The following is a 17,066-nucleotide window of genomic DNA, read 5'->3' as shown; positions in this document are numbered from 1 at the left end:
AGCATTCTATTGAAGAGAATGACTGTTACGCTACTGTGACTAATGAAAAGATTATGAAAGACAACTTTTTCAGAGTGCTAAGAGCAAAGATAATGCTTTCCAGCCTCCCTCACTTCTCTGTGAATAGGTTTCATTTAAATATCTATTTTGACTTTGTTTCTTGGTGAACATTTTAATTAACTTCTTAATAAAGGAAAGGAAAAAAGAACAAATACAGTAAACAACTGACATTTTCCTCGCTATCAAGATTTAATGTATTTTTTTCCTTAAACATTTAGAAGGGAAGCATCCTTACAGACGAGCATCTAGTACCTCATTTAAATTAAAAAAAGAATTTATGTTGAGCTTGAAGTAGCTATTGATGCATAGAGCACAACTGGACAATGCAATGGAAAGTTGCTGTTCCATGCTGCAACATTCTGTATGACAAACATTTTCCAAAACTGAAATAGCAAGATTTAAAGAAAACATATTTGCTTGCTTTTGGCCTTTCTGAAATGTATTTGCCTTAACTTTTTTTTTTAGCCTTTCAGCATTAATACACTCTTGACACACTGTCGTGAACAAGAAGATACAGTAAGAGAAAAATCATCAGTTGTTTCCTTACACTATTAGCTCTAAAATTAAAGCTGGGCAGGCTCAGTGCAACATGCATCCAAATTGATCTTGATGATCTAGAAAAGCTCTATTAAAGCTCAAAGCTTAAGAACTTACTACGTGCACAGCATCTTCTTCGAAAGAGAGCCAGAGCAAAATAACAACCAAAACTGATCTTACTTTCATTTTCTTTGTTTCATTCACCAGCACACAAGAAAGGCCACTGCATGTTAACATTTGAATTCATGGTTTTTTAAACGCTTCCCATACAGCAACAGGTTTTTGTTTCCTCTCCTGAGTACACCTGTGAATAACCACAAACTGAGACAATTGAGACACCTGGAAAAAGCTGGGCTTTGATGGCTGCTCCTGAGCAGCAGAACTTCTCCATGGAGCTCCTGGTCCTCTCTGGGGCAACATCTTGTCCTCATCAGAGGCCAGGCCGCATCACCAATCGCTTTAGTTTTACTACTTTGTTATTGTTAACAATCTTTTACTACTTTTAAATTATCCTCAAAGCTTTCCCTGCAGATGATGGGAAGAGAGGTCACCCACCCTGGCCCCTGTGGGACTGCCCAATTTTGTGGCATCCAGCTAAAGTATTGCATAGGTTTATTTAACGTCTGTAAGTGATTTTTACTACCTCCCTTTTTAGAAAAAGAGATATCAAGTATAGCCTCCCCACGGTGAGAGGTGAGGAAAAGGAGCCCAAATTGGATGAAATTTGTGCAAGTTCCTACCTTCCAGCAAAAGAATGTTCCTCTCAGGTAAATTACCTCTCACCACTTTTGCTTGGGAGGGGAGTGATTCATCAGAGAATGTTCTGATCTGGGACAAATCTGCTGCGGTAATGACTTAATAACGATGGAATTACTTACAACATCACTCTGACTCAGGCAACTTTTTTTCTCTAGGATTCGGTGATGTTATGCTCCTATTTGCTATTGTTTTGCTGATACGAAATGTAGGCAGTTGTTCACTGCTATGACAGATCTGAATTATTGGGATATCAGCCCCTGCTTTGGTAAGGAGGATTTGTCATACTTTGGGATGGTAGCACTAACACAATGATGTTCGTGAGACTGAGGTCAAAATTAAAGAGTGAAAGTTTATGCTTTTCTTGCTGCTCATTTAAACCACACTTTACAGAAATCCACAGCTTTTGCTTCACAAGAAACTTGCATTTTGCCTGTAGAAATGCAAAAGTACACTTAAAATGGACTTGGTTCTAGAACCAGATGCTTCCGCAGGGAGGTTTTTATTTGATGGGCATTTTCTGCAATATAGAAGCTTTGAATGACTCATAGCAAAGCTTCATTTACATGATGGCTGTGGCACTCTTTGCAAATGAATAACTCACAATGGGAATGAAACTAAAGAGCAATGCAACCCCTCTTGGTGATCACCCAACTTTGGCTGGAGGATACCACTTACAGATGGTTAAACAGCAAACAAAAAGAAATTGAAAGAACACAAATCAAACACTGCATTCACAAAAAAGTCAAAGATGAGGACAACAGTTTCACTGTATTTCTTATAAAGAAAACAAGCGCCATACCTTTTTAAAAATTCCATATACTCAGTATGCTTGATGAGGCCTGTCCTCATCATTATTGTTTGAAAACATTGCCGATCAATAGCCCAAAGTTTCACATTTACGAGAGCTGGAAAAAAAAAAAAAGAAAAAAAAAAAAAGAAAAAAAAAAAACAAGACAAGGGGAAAAATGTAATTAGCAAAATTTCAGAATTTGAAAATTTGTTGTGAAATGCAGAGGAAACTAATTACGTCATGAGAAAACATGAAAATGGGTACACACTTCAAAATAGTAATGTTAAACTCATCTGCCAGACAATGGACTAAGCATGCACTGAAGCGATTCAAAATATGCATCTAGCTAAATTTTATCTCTACTGTATGTGGGCTATGGGAAGATTGTCTAAAACCAATCATGCCACTGAGCTGGGGAGAAGTCAGGCTGAAAGCAGGCAACAAATTAGGGGCTGGGTTTATCAACTGGGATACGTCACTCTTGATGTGTGGCCAATAACAATGAGTGATTTGGGGATGTTTTTAGCACATTATCATGTTTGAGAGGCAGAACAAATCATTAAGGCTTCATTCTACTTTCAATGTATGTGATAAGAAGTTTAGATATAAGGAAGAAGATTTTTACAGTTAGGGTGGTGAGGCACAGTTAGAAGTTGCCCAGAGAGGTGGTGGATGTCCCATCCTTGGAGACATTCAGGGTCAGGCTGGATGAGGCTCTAAGCACCTGATGGAACTGAGGGTGTCCCTGATCATTGCAGGGAGTTGGACCAGATGGCCTTTAAAGGACTCTTCCAACTCAAACGAATTCTACAGAATTCTGTGATTCTATGACAAACTTCTCATTGACCTTATAGGTGTCCACAGGTATTATTACAGTTTTTGGAGCTTTCAAATATTTTTTTTTCAATTTTCATAGCCACATTTCTGATAAGTTTCAAGAACTCATTATTACACACCGCATACTACACCATATACTCCTGAAGTAAGAATCCCACTGCAAAATCAAATAAAAAAGATTAACATTGCATTATGCTAAAAAAAAACAGTATCATGTGAAGGTGATGCAAAGAAACCAAAATGGTCCAGATTTTCATCTTAGAAGCAGCTGAGACATTGTATTAACTATAAACGCTTTCATACACAGTCCTACTATTAAAGAGTTTCTTCTTAGAGGAAATGTTCAAGTAAACAAAACTACTCTCAAGACCTTTGCAGTCGTATTTTCTTTCAAAGAGTAATTGCAATAAATTCCATCTTCATATCTCATTTCACTATAGGGAAAAATAGTGAGAAAATACTTTCAATAAAATATTTAGATACATTCTCATGAATAAAATCCAATAAATTATTTTGCTTTTATTTTCTAGTCTTTCAGTTCACAGTCTGGTTATTGTGGTTTTACCCATATCAACAGTCACGGGAAGTAAAATCTTACAAGTGCAAATCACAATTTTTCTTCTCAAATTGCAATGCAGAACAAAGTGAATTTATCAGAAATTTCTTTTTGGAGTGTAGTTTTCAAGACAGAAGTTCATTTTTGAGAAATGCTTTTTGTTTTAGAATTAGACAGATTGGAAAGTATGATTTATAGCTCTTAGTATGAGACCCTTCCATAAAATAGTTTTTCACTTTCCACTCCAAAAAGCGGAGGAAACAGGTAATACGGATGGTATCCCAATTTTTCTGTTTTTCTTCTCATACATTAAGTCATTTACTTGTTTTCAGATGAGCTCTGATAAAAGAGGAAGAAACAAATTTTATTTAACAGAGTGGTGGGGGACACTGGTAAGGAAGCTCTCCTGTTGTATTTGCTGATGAAGGTTGACATCAAGTCACCAGAAAGTGCACAGTCTCAGTAAATTTAGTGGGAGCATGAAAACATAGGCTTGTAAAGGAGCTCCTTCCATAGATGTGAAGAAGTGCAGGTAATTTCAGCTAACCTGACCATTTCAGGCTGTTTTTTTATACAGTACAGTGAAGGACTGGTAGGTAAATAAGGCAACTTGGTTGGTCATGAATGGCAAAACCATGGGTAATTTAATACTAAAAAAAGAATTTTTAAAAAGATTAGCAAATGTGGAAACAATGAATGAAATATAGTTTATATTTTGGAATCAAAAATCCAACGGCATCACAGCGCTCTGCCACGAACACGTATTTTCCAACACATCTTAGCAGATCATCAGTTCATCAAGTGCAGACATTCTGTAGGGAGAAATTAGAGGTTCCACCTGTACTGTTTTCATACATCCTTCACAGCAAAGGCTTAGCTGTTCAGCTGACACCACAAGTTGAGCAAGCTCCAAAGACAGCAATTATCTGAGTTTACTGTTCTTTCTACTGCCTCTCATGGGGGGTTGGAACTACATGATCCTTGAGGTCCCTTCCAACCCGGGTGATTCTGTGATTCTGTGATTCTGTGATCCTTCCCATAAATAATCCTGCCCGACGCAGATTCACAATGTATTTTAACAGATTCATCACTGTATGCCAACAGCTGAAGAGCGGGAGTTTCCTCCCGGAATCAGCTCCAGCCAGCTGGCCCTCCATGGCTGCATCCGGTTGGGGCCAAACTCCTGCTGGGCTCCATTCACAGCTCCAGCACCACCCGAGGAACCTCACTGCCACGCTGGAGATCTGCCACTTACACTCATAGGAAGTGCAGTATCACTGCTTAAATCTGACTGATAGCTAGCAGCTAACTCATCTTTCTATTTCACACGTGTAGTCGATGGCAATCTTATGCGGTGTATTTTCCTTCACACAAGAGGGTCAGCTGTAGCTGCAGAGATACCACCTATCTCTGCAATCCACACGGGCACCGAGGAGCCAGATAAGCAGCCAACACTCCCTCATTCCCCTCTGATACAGACGCAATATAAGTACTACATCGTTTCTGATATCAGTCCCCCAAGACCAGAAAGGCACCGCTGCCGGCATGTGCCATGCACGCTCGTACTCGGCCTCTTAATACGGCCAGGTTAACAGCACAGGTAATTTAGCGCCTCTCGAGCAAAACAAGGATCCATTTATGTCTGCCGGAAATTGTTCTGTAAGACAAATGGCTGCAGCCCTGGCAGTGTGCATGGGAGCACAGGAGGAGAGGCTTTTAATGAGCCCACAAAAAGCCACAGCTCCGTGAAGTTACCCTCTGGCACCCCCAAGTTATATATGTGTATACTTGCAAGTAGATACATGCAACTCCATCACTACTGGTGTAGCTACACATTTACACACAACCACTTTACATAAAGATAACAGACACAGATGCACAGCAGCTCACTAACCAGGGCTGTGCAGCTCAGGTGAAGGCACATGCAGACACTGCCCTTCTGTACTGCTCATTATACTCTCTGCTGATACTTTTATTGTGCCTGACGGTAAACAATACTGCAATAATAGCTAATGACAGCAGAGATCTAGATGCCAATAAGACCCTTAAAATCAGGTGCGAGTATCATCTCATTAGGCTTCAAATCCTCCATAAATGTGTTGGAGTGTGAGTGTGGAGCAGCACGAGCTCTGTGAGATTGGAAGATGTTAGCAACTTCAAAGAGATACATTTATGAGTGCCCCGGAGATGAAAGCTATGTACGTGGGAAGTACACCATGAAGTCAATCCCAAAGCGAGCAACTGAGTCATAGAAGATAGAGAGAAGTGATTTTCTCATCTATCCCTCTGCATAAAGCATGTGTTAGAAAACTCTCTGGGAAGCATGATCTCAGGAGGAAAGCTTATTCTCTGACTGTAAAAACTAGTGGTAAATAACACTGAAAACAGATGTGTGTCCATCTATCTGTAATGCGGGTTCCATAAGATTTCTCAATAAAATATTATACTGCAATCAAAGGAGATAAAGGGAGTTACACTACAATTAAAGTTGATGGGCTCCTTTGCACTTATTCATACTTCAGACGTGACGGCTGGGGCTTAGCTTTATTTCTATAATTCCACACAATGCAATCATTGATCATCCCAGAAGCCACTAAATTTTGTCTGGCAATGACAAATGAAAAAGTAGTATGGGTGGTGCTCACAACCTGGAGTATATTGTAAGATACATACTGTGATATATATGAAGGGGCAACAGGGATGCCCAGGACAAGGAGTTCTTTGATTCCTAAATCCCACTTGTAAATGCGCAAAAACTCTCATTTTACATGATGCTGTTGATCAGAAATATCAACATAGTATCACCACCGCATTTGTTGGAGCCACAGTTCTTCAGATGAGAACAGGACAGGGGAAAAGAACTTGATATCCAAGTTTGCATTTCCAGTATTCAGCGTGGCTAGACTTATTGTTTTGAAGGAGATGCTGCAGTGTGGTGAGAACTGGGGCACGTCCTGCCAGAGGAAGAAGTTTTCCTTTTCCATTCTTTTATCCCAGTGGACCCAGTGGGTGAAACTCAAGAGCTCGAGGCTCAGAGAGGAGCCGCTCCTTTTCTCTCTGCACTATATGCGAAGGAAGGGAAACGGGGGCGGGGGGAACTGGAAAGTTTAATTGAAAACAATATTGACATCCTCAGTTGAGGCATGTACCAACTGTGCTGCAGGACCTGGAGTCCCTCATTGCCCAGCCCTGCAGGCAGAATTCATTGCCTCACTTCTGCTTTTAGGCTGTTTTATTCAAATCACTGTTTCTCAGCTCAGAAAAGCCTCAGGCAAAGAACTGTGTCCTTGGGGTCTTTCTGGCAGTGGGGGTAAGTAAAGTACCCATCCTAACTTGTGTTCAGTGTTGTGGGAGTGCTCAGAAAATTAAGCTGCAGCAGAAATAGAGTCATTTCCAGGACTTCTGTCTCATAGTGTGTATCTTATAAAATAATGATGAAAAGCATGTGTACGTTTAACTAAACAGAAGGAGCATATTGCATTATTCTACCCTTTCAGACACACCATGAATGATGCAGGAAGACCCAGCAGGCTCCGCTGCAGGATGTGGCACAGAGGGGATTTATTTAACAGCTGGAGCAACAACAGATTTCTCCACTCTCAGACAATTGTGCTTCCAGTTTCAGACAACAGTGGCACCCATACAAGGAGGCGTTCAACCCAATACTCTCTGCTTTCTCAACAGATCCCCTCACTGAACTCCACAGTGCTACTTTGCCACTTCATGCTGCATGAACAAAGGAGTACTTTTATACTGGGACAATGAAAGATGCAACATTCAAGCAGAGATAGGGAAAAAACCCCACATTAACGTTTCTTCTTCCAGCATGATTTATATCATATAGTGCTCCTGAAACTGGATTTCAATAATAAAAAATGAAAACATCCACAGAAGCAGAAGACAATACTTTTGCATCCTGTGGCTGGAGTTGGCACGCAACTGCATCTTTCTCATGGTATGAGCACAGGTTTGTAGCAAACACAGCACAATCAGCAACGTGCTGTGTGTGCACTGAAGTTTGCATCTGCTCCATCCATATCTTCTGGGCTGCCCATTTGGGAATGGCCTTTAAAGTACAGTGCCCATAAATGTGTGCTTTTACGAGCGCCTGAATTACTGGTATATTAGTGTGAGCTGGCAAATGTAGAGCCAGATTGCACCCTTACTTTGATCTTCCTTGTTTTTTCTTCCTGCCGTCTCCCTCTCTGAGCTTGACTATTCCAGTGTCAAAAATGCACATACTGGATGTAACACAAAACCACAGTGCGCTGAAGTTCCCAGGCTGTAGGTCTCATCTGGAGTACTGAGGGTAAATGCTGTCCACGGTGCTTCAGTACTTGAACTTTTTTCAGGCCTCCAATAAAATCAATTTCTTATCTGGATTTGCACCATGTTTCACTAAAATAGCACCTCCCATTGCCATGGGTCCTGTGGTGTAGGATGCACTGACCTGGAGGCAGAAGCACACAGCAATGGTTGTGGGATGCGCCGTTCCTAAGGTCCCCTTGCATGGCCGGGGCATTAACCCGGAGGCAGCCCTACTTTGTGTGCCCAATGTACACTAATCAACAGGCATTCTGATTTCAGGGCTCCTCCTTCCTGGTAGCAACCTTGTGAGGTTTTTGCTCTTGAAATTCCTTTAACTCCATCTTAAATGAGGGCCGATTGCAGGGTCACAGCAGCTGAGGCACAAGGAAAGCCATCACTCACTGCCAAGTGTGACAAAGCAGAGAGAGGCAGATATTCAACACTGTTTTTTCTCAGCCATGCTGGGTGGGATACAAAAAACCCAAGGTCTTTGCCATTCCTCCCCTTGGCATAAGACCCCTTTTCAGTGCATTATACATATATACAATCAGAGGTAGACAAATGGGTAAGGATCAGAATGGTACTGCTTTTTAAAGAGCCACATTTGGCTGCTGGACCAGCACTGCTTTCAGTGGATGCTGATGATGCATTAGTGAGGAAGAAACAAGCAGGAAGGAAATGACTTAATAAAAATGTTCCAGAGTTTTGCTCTTGCTACAATAAACTATGAAGACCCAGGATATCCCGGGATCTGTGTATATTTTGCATAGGAATAAGCACTGGAAATGTCTGCATAGAAATGCCTGGATAAGATCAAATATGACTACGACAATAAACTAATGGAAATGGTTACTAATAAAACCTAACAGATATAAAAAAGAAAGCAAACAACGCCAAAACTGACCCCCTCCAGGGCTTCTCTGAGTTTGAAGGAGAGGGCTCAGCAAGCTCTACAGAAAATGCAGCACATAAAAGGGTTTTTTCAAAGGAACAGAAGGAATACACAGAGTAGGTGAAGTCTCCTAGCAGGCTGCCAGAAAATCCTCCTGAATTATACTACATGACGCACAGAGCAGCCCTCTGACAGACTGTCCCCCTCTACCTAACTCTGCCTGTTTCTAGCTGCCTGCATCTTGTTTGCTCGTTTCCTCCAGAATGAAGTCATCCCTCGTGTTTACCTTACAGTAATATCAACTATGAAGACACCTGGGGAAAGCAAAGTTATCCCAAATGAAACACTGCAGGGAAGCCGTAATTTTCATCAAGTCATTTCTACATCCACAACTTCTGCTCAGCCTTAATTAGAAGCTAACAAAAAGAGTAACACAGTTGATATTTAATTATGTACAACTAAGAGAATTCACCACAGCTTTTATTGTGATTCTGTATTTTGTGCTGGGGAACGTGGACCAACACCTCCTCCCACTGAAGCTCCTGAACACTGCCGTGACAACAAAAGGGTCCACTTAAAACAGAAATAAAAAGGGATCTGTTCACCTCATTGCCCATTTTACTATGGTTCTCTCTCAAGAGCAAGCTGCAGGATCCAGCCTTCAGCCCTGCCACCTTCACCAGCCGCTTCCAAGGAAACGACCCCACATCTCCTACCAGATGACTTGACCTCATCCCATCCACGGTGGTTTGTTCAGTAAGCCCCAGTGTTTGCCTGAGGGTAAATATCGATATTCGATTGCACCCAATTCCAAAGCCCCTCCAGATATCTCAGTCCTCCTTCAGGGACACGAAACTTAACGAGACAAGCATTAATTAGGCTTTTTGAAAGGCTTTCATTGTATTGCTTTTTTTCCTTTGAATTTCAAAGCACATCCCCATAATTTGTATTACAAAAAATGGTAATTAGATGCCATTTGCTGTCTTTAAGCTAAACGTTATTTTACATAACCTTTACTGTGTCATTTTATTCATCCCTTCTGTATAAATATAGTTCCACTCTTTTTACAGTTCTACGATACAGGCATTTCTCTAGGTTTTTAATTAAACTCACCTTCCTCAACAAAGAGCTCACCAACTTCTTCAGAATCTGTATTTATTGCAGTACTGAACATCCATATAAAAGATGAAAGCTGAAGGCGATCCTTAAAGTAGTTCAGAAAGAATGATTTGAAAGGCACAAAATAAACTTCGAGTACTACTCTAAGTTTGATGGCAGCTGGTATCTGTTGGGTGAGCTAACGAAAAACCATCGAGGGTCAAAAGCTTAAATTTTAGTTGCTCAAACATCTAATTTAAAACAACAAATACTGATAACTGTGTATTGCATTTGAGGTCCTGAAGAGGGGTTGAAACAAAGTGTCTCCAATTATTTTTCAAAAAGGAGAAAAATGGGGATGAGATCAGCTTGGGATGCATCAACTTACTGGCATGCCAAGATCCACAAAGAGGAACCCGTGCCTAAGAGGAGTGAATTCAGTAACATACTTGCATTTAGAAGAGATTTACAGATCAGTTCTTGCTCACTGCCTACAGGGCTCTCAACCACAGGGAAGTTTAAGATACCCCACTAGAGGAGGCATTTTAATATTGCCCTAATTTGAAAGAGAAACTGATAAATGAAGATGCAAGGTTGAGGCACTGTTAAAAAGCAAATGGAAAAAAATAGCAGTATACTGATGAGACATCTTGGAGAGAATGCCCAGTGTGGAAACTAATGTCCTGCTAAATGGGTGGGGGCTGTATCTGGAAAGGAGGAATTACTCTGCTGCTGGCAAACGTGTGGTGTAGAAGACATGCGCACAGCTTATGTTACTAGGGCAGAAAGGGAGAAAGGGAAAACCTCAGGCTTCAGCATCTGTAGCTCTTGGTTAATTGTGAATATAGATAAGAGCCTTCTGAGGAGTTTATAATGACCATGTAAGTATGTCCTGCAGGCTTCACTTGTTCCATTTCTTAGAAGTCTAAAGGGCTGGACAAATGTGCCTTTGATTGTACTTCTGCTGAAAGGGACTTTCAAACCAAGTAGCTGAAAAAGAGGCACATTTTGGTGTTCAGCCTGAAAACCTTGAGAAGTGGCTTGGCAAGTTGGTTAAAATGTACATTACATGAGCATGGAAGTGGGAACTAACAGGGCAGAACTCAGGCTTATTTTTTAAGACAATCTGCACAAGTTTAAAGCTAGTTTCGTTATCATCAGAGCTAAAAGAATAAGAGAAGAAAGCACTCCAATATTCTAAGGAGGATATGTATATGTGGAAATTGTAATGGAGCTAAGTATTTTTAAAATGATGGAAAAACATAGGATTTTATATTCTGTTTGAAAGAATAAGGATACGTGGCTATCAGAAAAGGTCTGCTTGTGAAAATAAGAAAAAGGAGCACACATGCAATGCCTTTTCGAAAAGGAAAGCTGAAGCAATTTGTAAGTAACTGTATTTGTGAAAGCTATAAAGTGCACAACATCCTTGGAAAAGAAGTGAGCATTTCTGCTGCCGCTCACAGGAAGTTTTGCCAGGACTTCAGATCTCCTGCATGCAGTTTCTTAGGCTGACAAAGCTGTACCTTTCCACTCCCCACATCTGCATTAGCTCTTTCACTGCACCCAAGGTAGTGCTAAACCCAAGCCAGGAGAGTTCAACTCTTCTACTTGCAGAGATGATCTCAAGGTGGAGGTCTTGCTATAGAAGAACACACCTGGGGGCACAAAGCTCTACCAATACATTCTCCAATTTAAAAGGAAGGCTTTTTTCTTTTTCTTTTTTTTTTTTTTTTTTAAAAAAAAAAGAGCTGTTCACATAGAGAAAAATTAATTATGCTTCCTAAAAATATCAAACCATCTTACAGCCCTTTTTGTCCAGCTCCAAGTGCTGTTTGCCTGTCTAGCTCCAAAAGGTGGCTTGTACTGTCAGCTTCCCATGCAGCTTAGTCAAGCAGACAGATCAGCATGGAGCTATGCAGAAGCCCATTTACACAGCAGGACACTTGCACTTACAATTCCGCACTGTGGGACGCTTTAATTCATGAATAACAACATCAGAGATGAGAGAAGTATCATATATGACTTTGCTATGTATAACTAATTGACTGGTTGCATCTTTCTGGCAGGACAATTTTATTGATTGAGAAGCCTAATTAAAGCAGCAGAAGTTAGCTCTGAAATTAGAGTACAGAATAGACTGGTTTTTTTTTCCTTTATGTAACAAGTATCAAAATATTCCCATGCTACCTTTCTCACCCTGCTATGCATAAAACCCCTTCACAGCTCCAGCATGCAAAATTTGCTGCAGGAACTAATGGGATCCCTAGGGCCTCATCTGGGTTTCCTGCCTCCTCCCTCCTAGTACAGCTGTCCCTGGGATGCACTGTGCCATTCAAATCTGCAGAGCTGTGCCTGTGGCCAGCGTGTCTAGAAGTGCAAGGAAAACTGCTGAGCAAAAGGACACACATAAACAAAAGATGAATTTGGGGGCTGCTGCATGTAGAAGGACAGCATAAAATTAAGCAAAGCAATGGAATTCACATTCTGTGAATGGTGAAGAAGCAGTGATAGCTGAGCCCAGGGCAGTACAACATGGGAACAGTCACCTCTCTGAGATCAGGCATGCTCCTGACCAACAGAGGCAGAGCTAAGGCACAAACTTTTCCACATTCCGATTAAAATAGACCTAAGTTTCTAACCACCAGTCTCACCAACTTCAGGCATCACAAGCGGCCAGCTACACACCCAAGTACAGCATCGCAAGTGAAGGTTTCTGTCACCTCTCACCACTTGCAGCCATGTACTCCCAGCAAAATACTGTCTATACTTCTGAAGTAGCATAGTACAAATTGCTGCTGTCTGTAAATAAGGCTTTGAGATATGCATTTGAGTCACAATGTTTTGAGAAGGTCAGAAAAGCTAAATCACACCTCTGGCAGCACGCTAGGAATATCAAACGCCTGGAAACCTCAGCAAGATGGAAACTGCTCATCACAGCGATGAAACCAGAGTTTCCAAGCTGAACTTTAAACAAAACTTAAAATACATTTTTAAAACCTTCCCCTATTTCCTAACAGCAACGTTTCCAACAGGATGATGAAATAACCCTACCCAGACCAGTGCCCCTCCACTCAGATAATGCATCAGATAATGCCAATCAGAGGTCTGAGGGCTTGCACCAGCCCCAAAGGCTCAAGCTATTTCTCTCCTGAGCATTAGCAAATTCCCACAAGCACACTTTTTAGAGGCTTGGCTCATCAGCTATCCCTTGGATCCATTTGCTTTGTATTCCCTTTTTAGATGATGTCTTATGGATGCCATGGTATTACCAATGAGAGCCTAAAATCTCTCCTTCTGTTTGCTCATCGCCCACCACTGCCTAAAAATGTCATTCCAGCCCCATTGCTTCCCTTTCATTACCTCTTTTCCACCTCTGCACGCCTTCCCCCAAGACCCAGAACCTTCCCCATTTCAGAGATACCATCTCCCACAGTCTTCCAACCCACAGGGCAAGCTGCAGAGGGTACCTGCAAAAAGAGCCTTACTTTGTTAGGACAGCAATATTTATATTGTTGCTTCTTACCAAAGATCTACCACTGCCCCACTGTGCATCCACAGAGCAGCCACTCCTGATGTTTTAGCTATGCCTTAACAGCATCTGTTGAAGTAGCTCACAACTCAATTGAGTCCCCATCCAAGCCAGAGTACTTATCTGGGACTGCAGGAAGCATCTGAGATACCTCCATGGGAGAGGGCAGAAGACTCCAGGAGGACAGTGTACATGACACCAACAGATACAAAAGGGTGCTGGCTGTGTTGTTATAACGCAGCTGAATGATGTGACAAGATAATAGTGCTCTAAATCTTCAGAGCTTTAAGCTGTGACTCAAACACTCATCTCCACTTCCTTTACATCTTCTTCTCTGTGCTTCCAACTCACTACAGCTTCGTTCTCCTGCTCATTAATTCTGACACGTTCAAGCTGTTGAGTGCCAAGCCATGAAAAGAGCACTAACTACAGCGTTTGGCTGGGAAATGCACAGCAGCGCTACGAGCTATTGCAATCTATTGGTAATCTCCATTCCCACAGAGCAGTAACACAGTCAACCAGAGCTGTGTGGGAACTTTGCTTCTTTCAAAAAAAAGGGATTGTGCTTTGACAGCTGTCTAAATCAGAGCATTCAGTCCACCTCTTATGTTTTTTCCCCTAGATTTTAATTAATAGATGATAACAGGGGAATGACCATATAGCTTACCCGGTCCTTATCTTTACACCAGGGATGTGCAGGCATGATGTAGATAACACAGGACTCCTGGGGCTGTCAGCCTCCTGTCCCTATTGTTGTGCTGGTGGAAAAGCACCAAGGGCTGTGATCAGCTGAACTAGGAAGAACGTTATGTGGTGCCAAAGCTTTTTCTTTTTTTTTTTTTTCTGCTCAAGCTTTTAAGACCTCCATTAACTCAGCAGCAAACATTGGCATGAGCTGTTGCAATGCCAATAAGAAATAGAAGAGCGGCCTCACATCTGTGGGAAAGGCAATAAGAACACCCCACCTCTGGTTAGCAAGTCCCATACTACCAGCTTTGGCTCTAAGGAGTGGAAAACTGGCTAAGTAACAGCAGCCATTGCAATGAGTCAGAACCAAAGCAGGGAGCATGTTTTGCTGCAAGCTGAATGAGGCTGCTTCTCCTAGCAAGAGGCAGAACAGCCTCTTGCTCAAGTTGCTTCAGTACCTGACTGCTTTGCTGGCATGTTTACTTTAACAAGGTTTAACAAACAGTCATATTCAGGAGTCAGCATTATATTTCAATCAGTACCAAATTTAATATTCTGGGATACAGTTCTTAAACAAATAGGTGCCTCCTTGATAAACACCTGTCCCAGCAGAGATGGCAGGCTCTGGGCTCATCTTTCCTTCAGAAGGATTACAGCCCAGCCCTGAGCCTCCACACCAGTATACCCTAAAATACCCTGTATTAAAATAGGACCATAGTACCTGATGCCTGTTCATAAGATTTAAAGTGCCTTTCCAGGAGATTACTTCCTGCCCACAGTAAGACATACAGGCAGGCATGCAGACAAAGTCATCACATCTTACTGCTGCTCCTAATAGCATGTCAGATTGATCACCCAACCCACAGTTTCTGTGTGCTCTGGGGCTGCAGCACGAGCCACGGGCATGCACCGCTCAACAGCAGCCCTGCTTCTACATAGCCAGAGGCACGGAAATGGCCAGCAGCCAAGGGTTGTCCTGCTTGCTTTACTTATTCAGGCTCGAGGTAAAGGGGCACCCACTAAAACTCTCCTGCTGAAGGAACATCTCAGCATTACAGATTGCTTCAGCTCTGGAAAAGAGCACAGCCAACTGAAAGCCAGTGCTTGTATCAGGCATCCCATCTGAAGCATTTCAGCATTCAGAAATCATGCTAAGAGAATATTCCAGAGTATTTTTTCTTCCAATGAAAACATTAATTATGTTACAATTCTCCCATCCCCAGTCAGCAGCCATTTGTAGTTGTTCCTATGCTTTTGGGAGGTAATGTCGAGTCAAGGATAATTGAGGATAAGGAGCACTGCAGGCTGCCACAGTCTAAAATGTGTGTAAAATCTGTTCTTCTGTGAATGACACCTGCTGGGACACACTGACCTGCCTGCAGGAGCTATGCTTCACATGTGTTCACCACCCATACATCCCCCCACCTACAATTTAGGGAACTGCAACACATTAACCGCCTAGAATTTTGCTTCTGCAAAATGCTGAGTGCATTGGAGACGATCCAGAGAAGTATATAAGTGCAGATACATATTAAAAGAATGAGAATTGAGACCTCCAGCCCCAGCAGTGCTATTTCTGTGCTTACAGCTCACCACCATTCCACTGATTGAATTAGCTTGGTCTAATCCCACCATTGAAATTACTGTGAATTGACTGAGTTAGGCACCTTAAATAAGAAAGAAATTGTTTTCTGTAAGTATGCAGAACCTGCAATGAGGACAGAAATTGAAATGAGACAAGACAGCGAGCGTTCCATTCCCCTGCTCTTCTCCAGCTGGTGGAAGAGGCACAGGCACTGTTGGCCTCTGTGATTTTGGTCAGGGAAAAAGGGAATCCTTTCTGTTTACCTCCACCTCCTTGAATTCTTATGAAGTGTGTCTTTTTGTGTTCTACAGAGATGAAGCTGCAGGCTTATTAAACACGTTTATACAACATATATTCAGAGGGGAGATTCAGAACCAGCTTACTTTAGCAGAGCACTAACAGGAAAGAGCTGAAGGCATTTACAGACACGTGCTGAGGGTTGAGCCCTTTAAGCAGTTGGGTTTTATTTCCAACCTTTGTGCTTCCATGATCTTAGATGAGAAAAAAGAAATGGTTTAAAGCACTGTACAAGAAACAGAAGCACCACGTGCCAATGCACCCTCAGTAATGTCTATGCCAAACTGAAGCGAAACACTCTCCCCAAGTCTCACAGCATGCCAGATTTCCGCAATTACACTGTTCCAAAGCTATAAAAAGTAGCTCTTGAGAAAACATTGCTTGTGTGTTCCTTTTCTAGCCATCACTCTCTGAACTTCCCACCAGATCTGCTTGCCAGGCATCAGGAACAGTGACCATTAGCTGATGATGCTCCAAAAATAAAATTCCATTGGTTGGTTTCCTAAGGCAAAGAACAAAGGAAGCTTACAGGACTGGAAAACCATTTCATTCAGAAGCCTGCATCCCTAGCAATGGGACTCAACAGCCTAAAAGAAGGACAATACTGACATCCAAGTATAAGAGACCCCAGAAAGAGCACTATTAAAAATGTACAAAAATAAGTAGCAGAACTAAGGCCAACTACAGACACCTTGTGTAAGGCATTTGAAAATCTCTAAGATACATGAATCACAACGCCTTATTTTAAACTTAAGGTATTCAGCATCTCAGAAGCGTGTTGGGAAACACTTGGTAATAGAGCACACAACCCCATGGAAACAGCAGTGCCAGACACTGGAGCACTTGAGCCATTCTTCTTTAAGCAATGGCTCAATTCTTGGCTCATTCTTCTTTGAGCAAGGAATCCCAGAATTGTTTCAGTAACACCAAAGTCTCCTCCTTGCAGCAGTGCCTCAACTTGGTAAAAGAACACCCCCTGGGCCAGACCCAAAGGTCTGCTTGCTGCAATACCAATCTCAGTAACCCTGAGAAAGTGAAAAATCAAAACCATCACTACAGCATGCTTCACTTCCAAAGAAAAGTTACCTAGAAAAGAGACTAGAATGAGACAGTCAAAAAGAAAAAGAA

General features: G+C 41.8%; 1 protein-coding gene across 3 annotated transcripts in view; it reads right to left on the bottom strand.

The window, feature by feature from the left end:
• Positions 1–17,066, bottom strand: part of PRKG1 (protein kinase cGMP-dependent 1) — a 391,794-nt gene that overhangs the window by 177,233 nt on the left and 197,495 nt on the right. For 2 of the 3 annotated variants that reach the window (XM_048946671.1, XM_048946672.1), the window contains exon 4: positions 2,156–2,261. The exons of the other annotated variant lie outside the window; for it this stretch is intronic. In XM_048946671.1, the coding sequence (XP_048802628.1) occupies positions 2,156–2,261 (106 nt within the window). The remainder of the gene's footprint in view (positions 1–2,155; positions 2,262–17,066) is intronic. 3 annotated transcript variants of the gene reach the window in all.

The sequence above is a fragment of the Lagopus muta genome, chromosome 5 (genome assembly GCF_023343835.1).
Source record: "Lagopus muta isolate bLagMut1 chromosome 5, bLagMut1 primary, whole genome shotgun sequence".
NCBI classification, from domain to species: domain Eukaryota; kingdom Metazoa; phylum Chordata; class Aves; order Galliformes; family Phasianidae; genus Lagopus; species Lagopus muta.
This window is presented reverse-complemented; position numbering and strand designations above follow the sequence as displayed.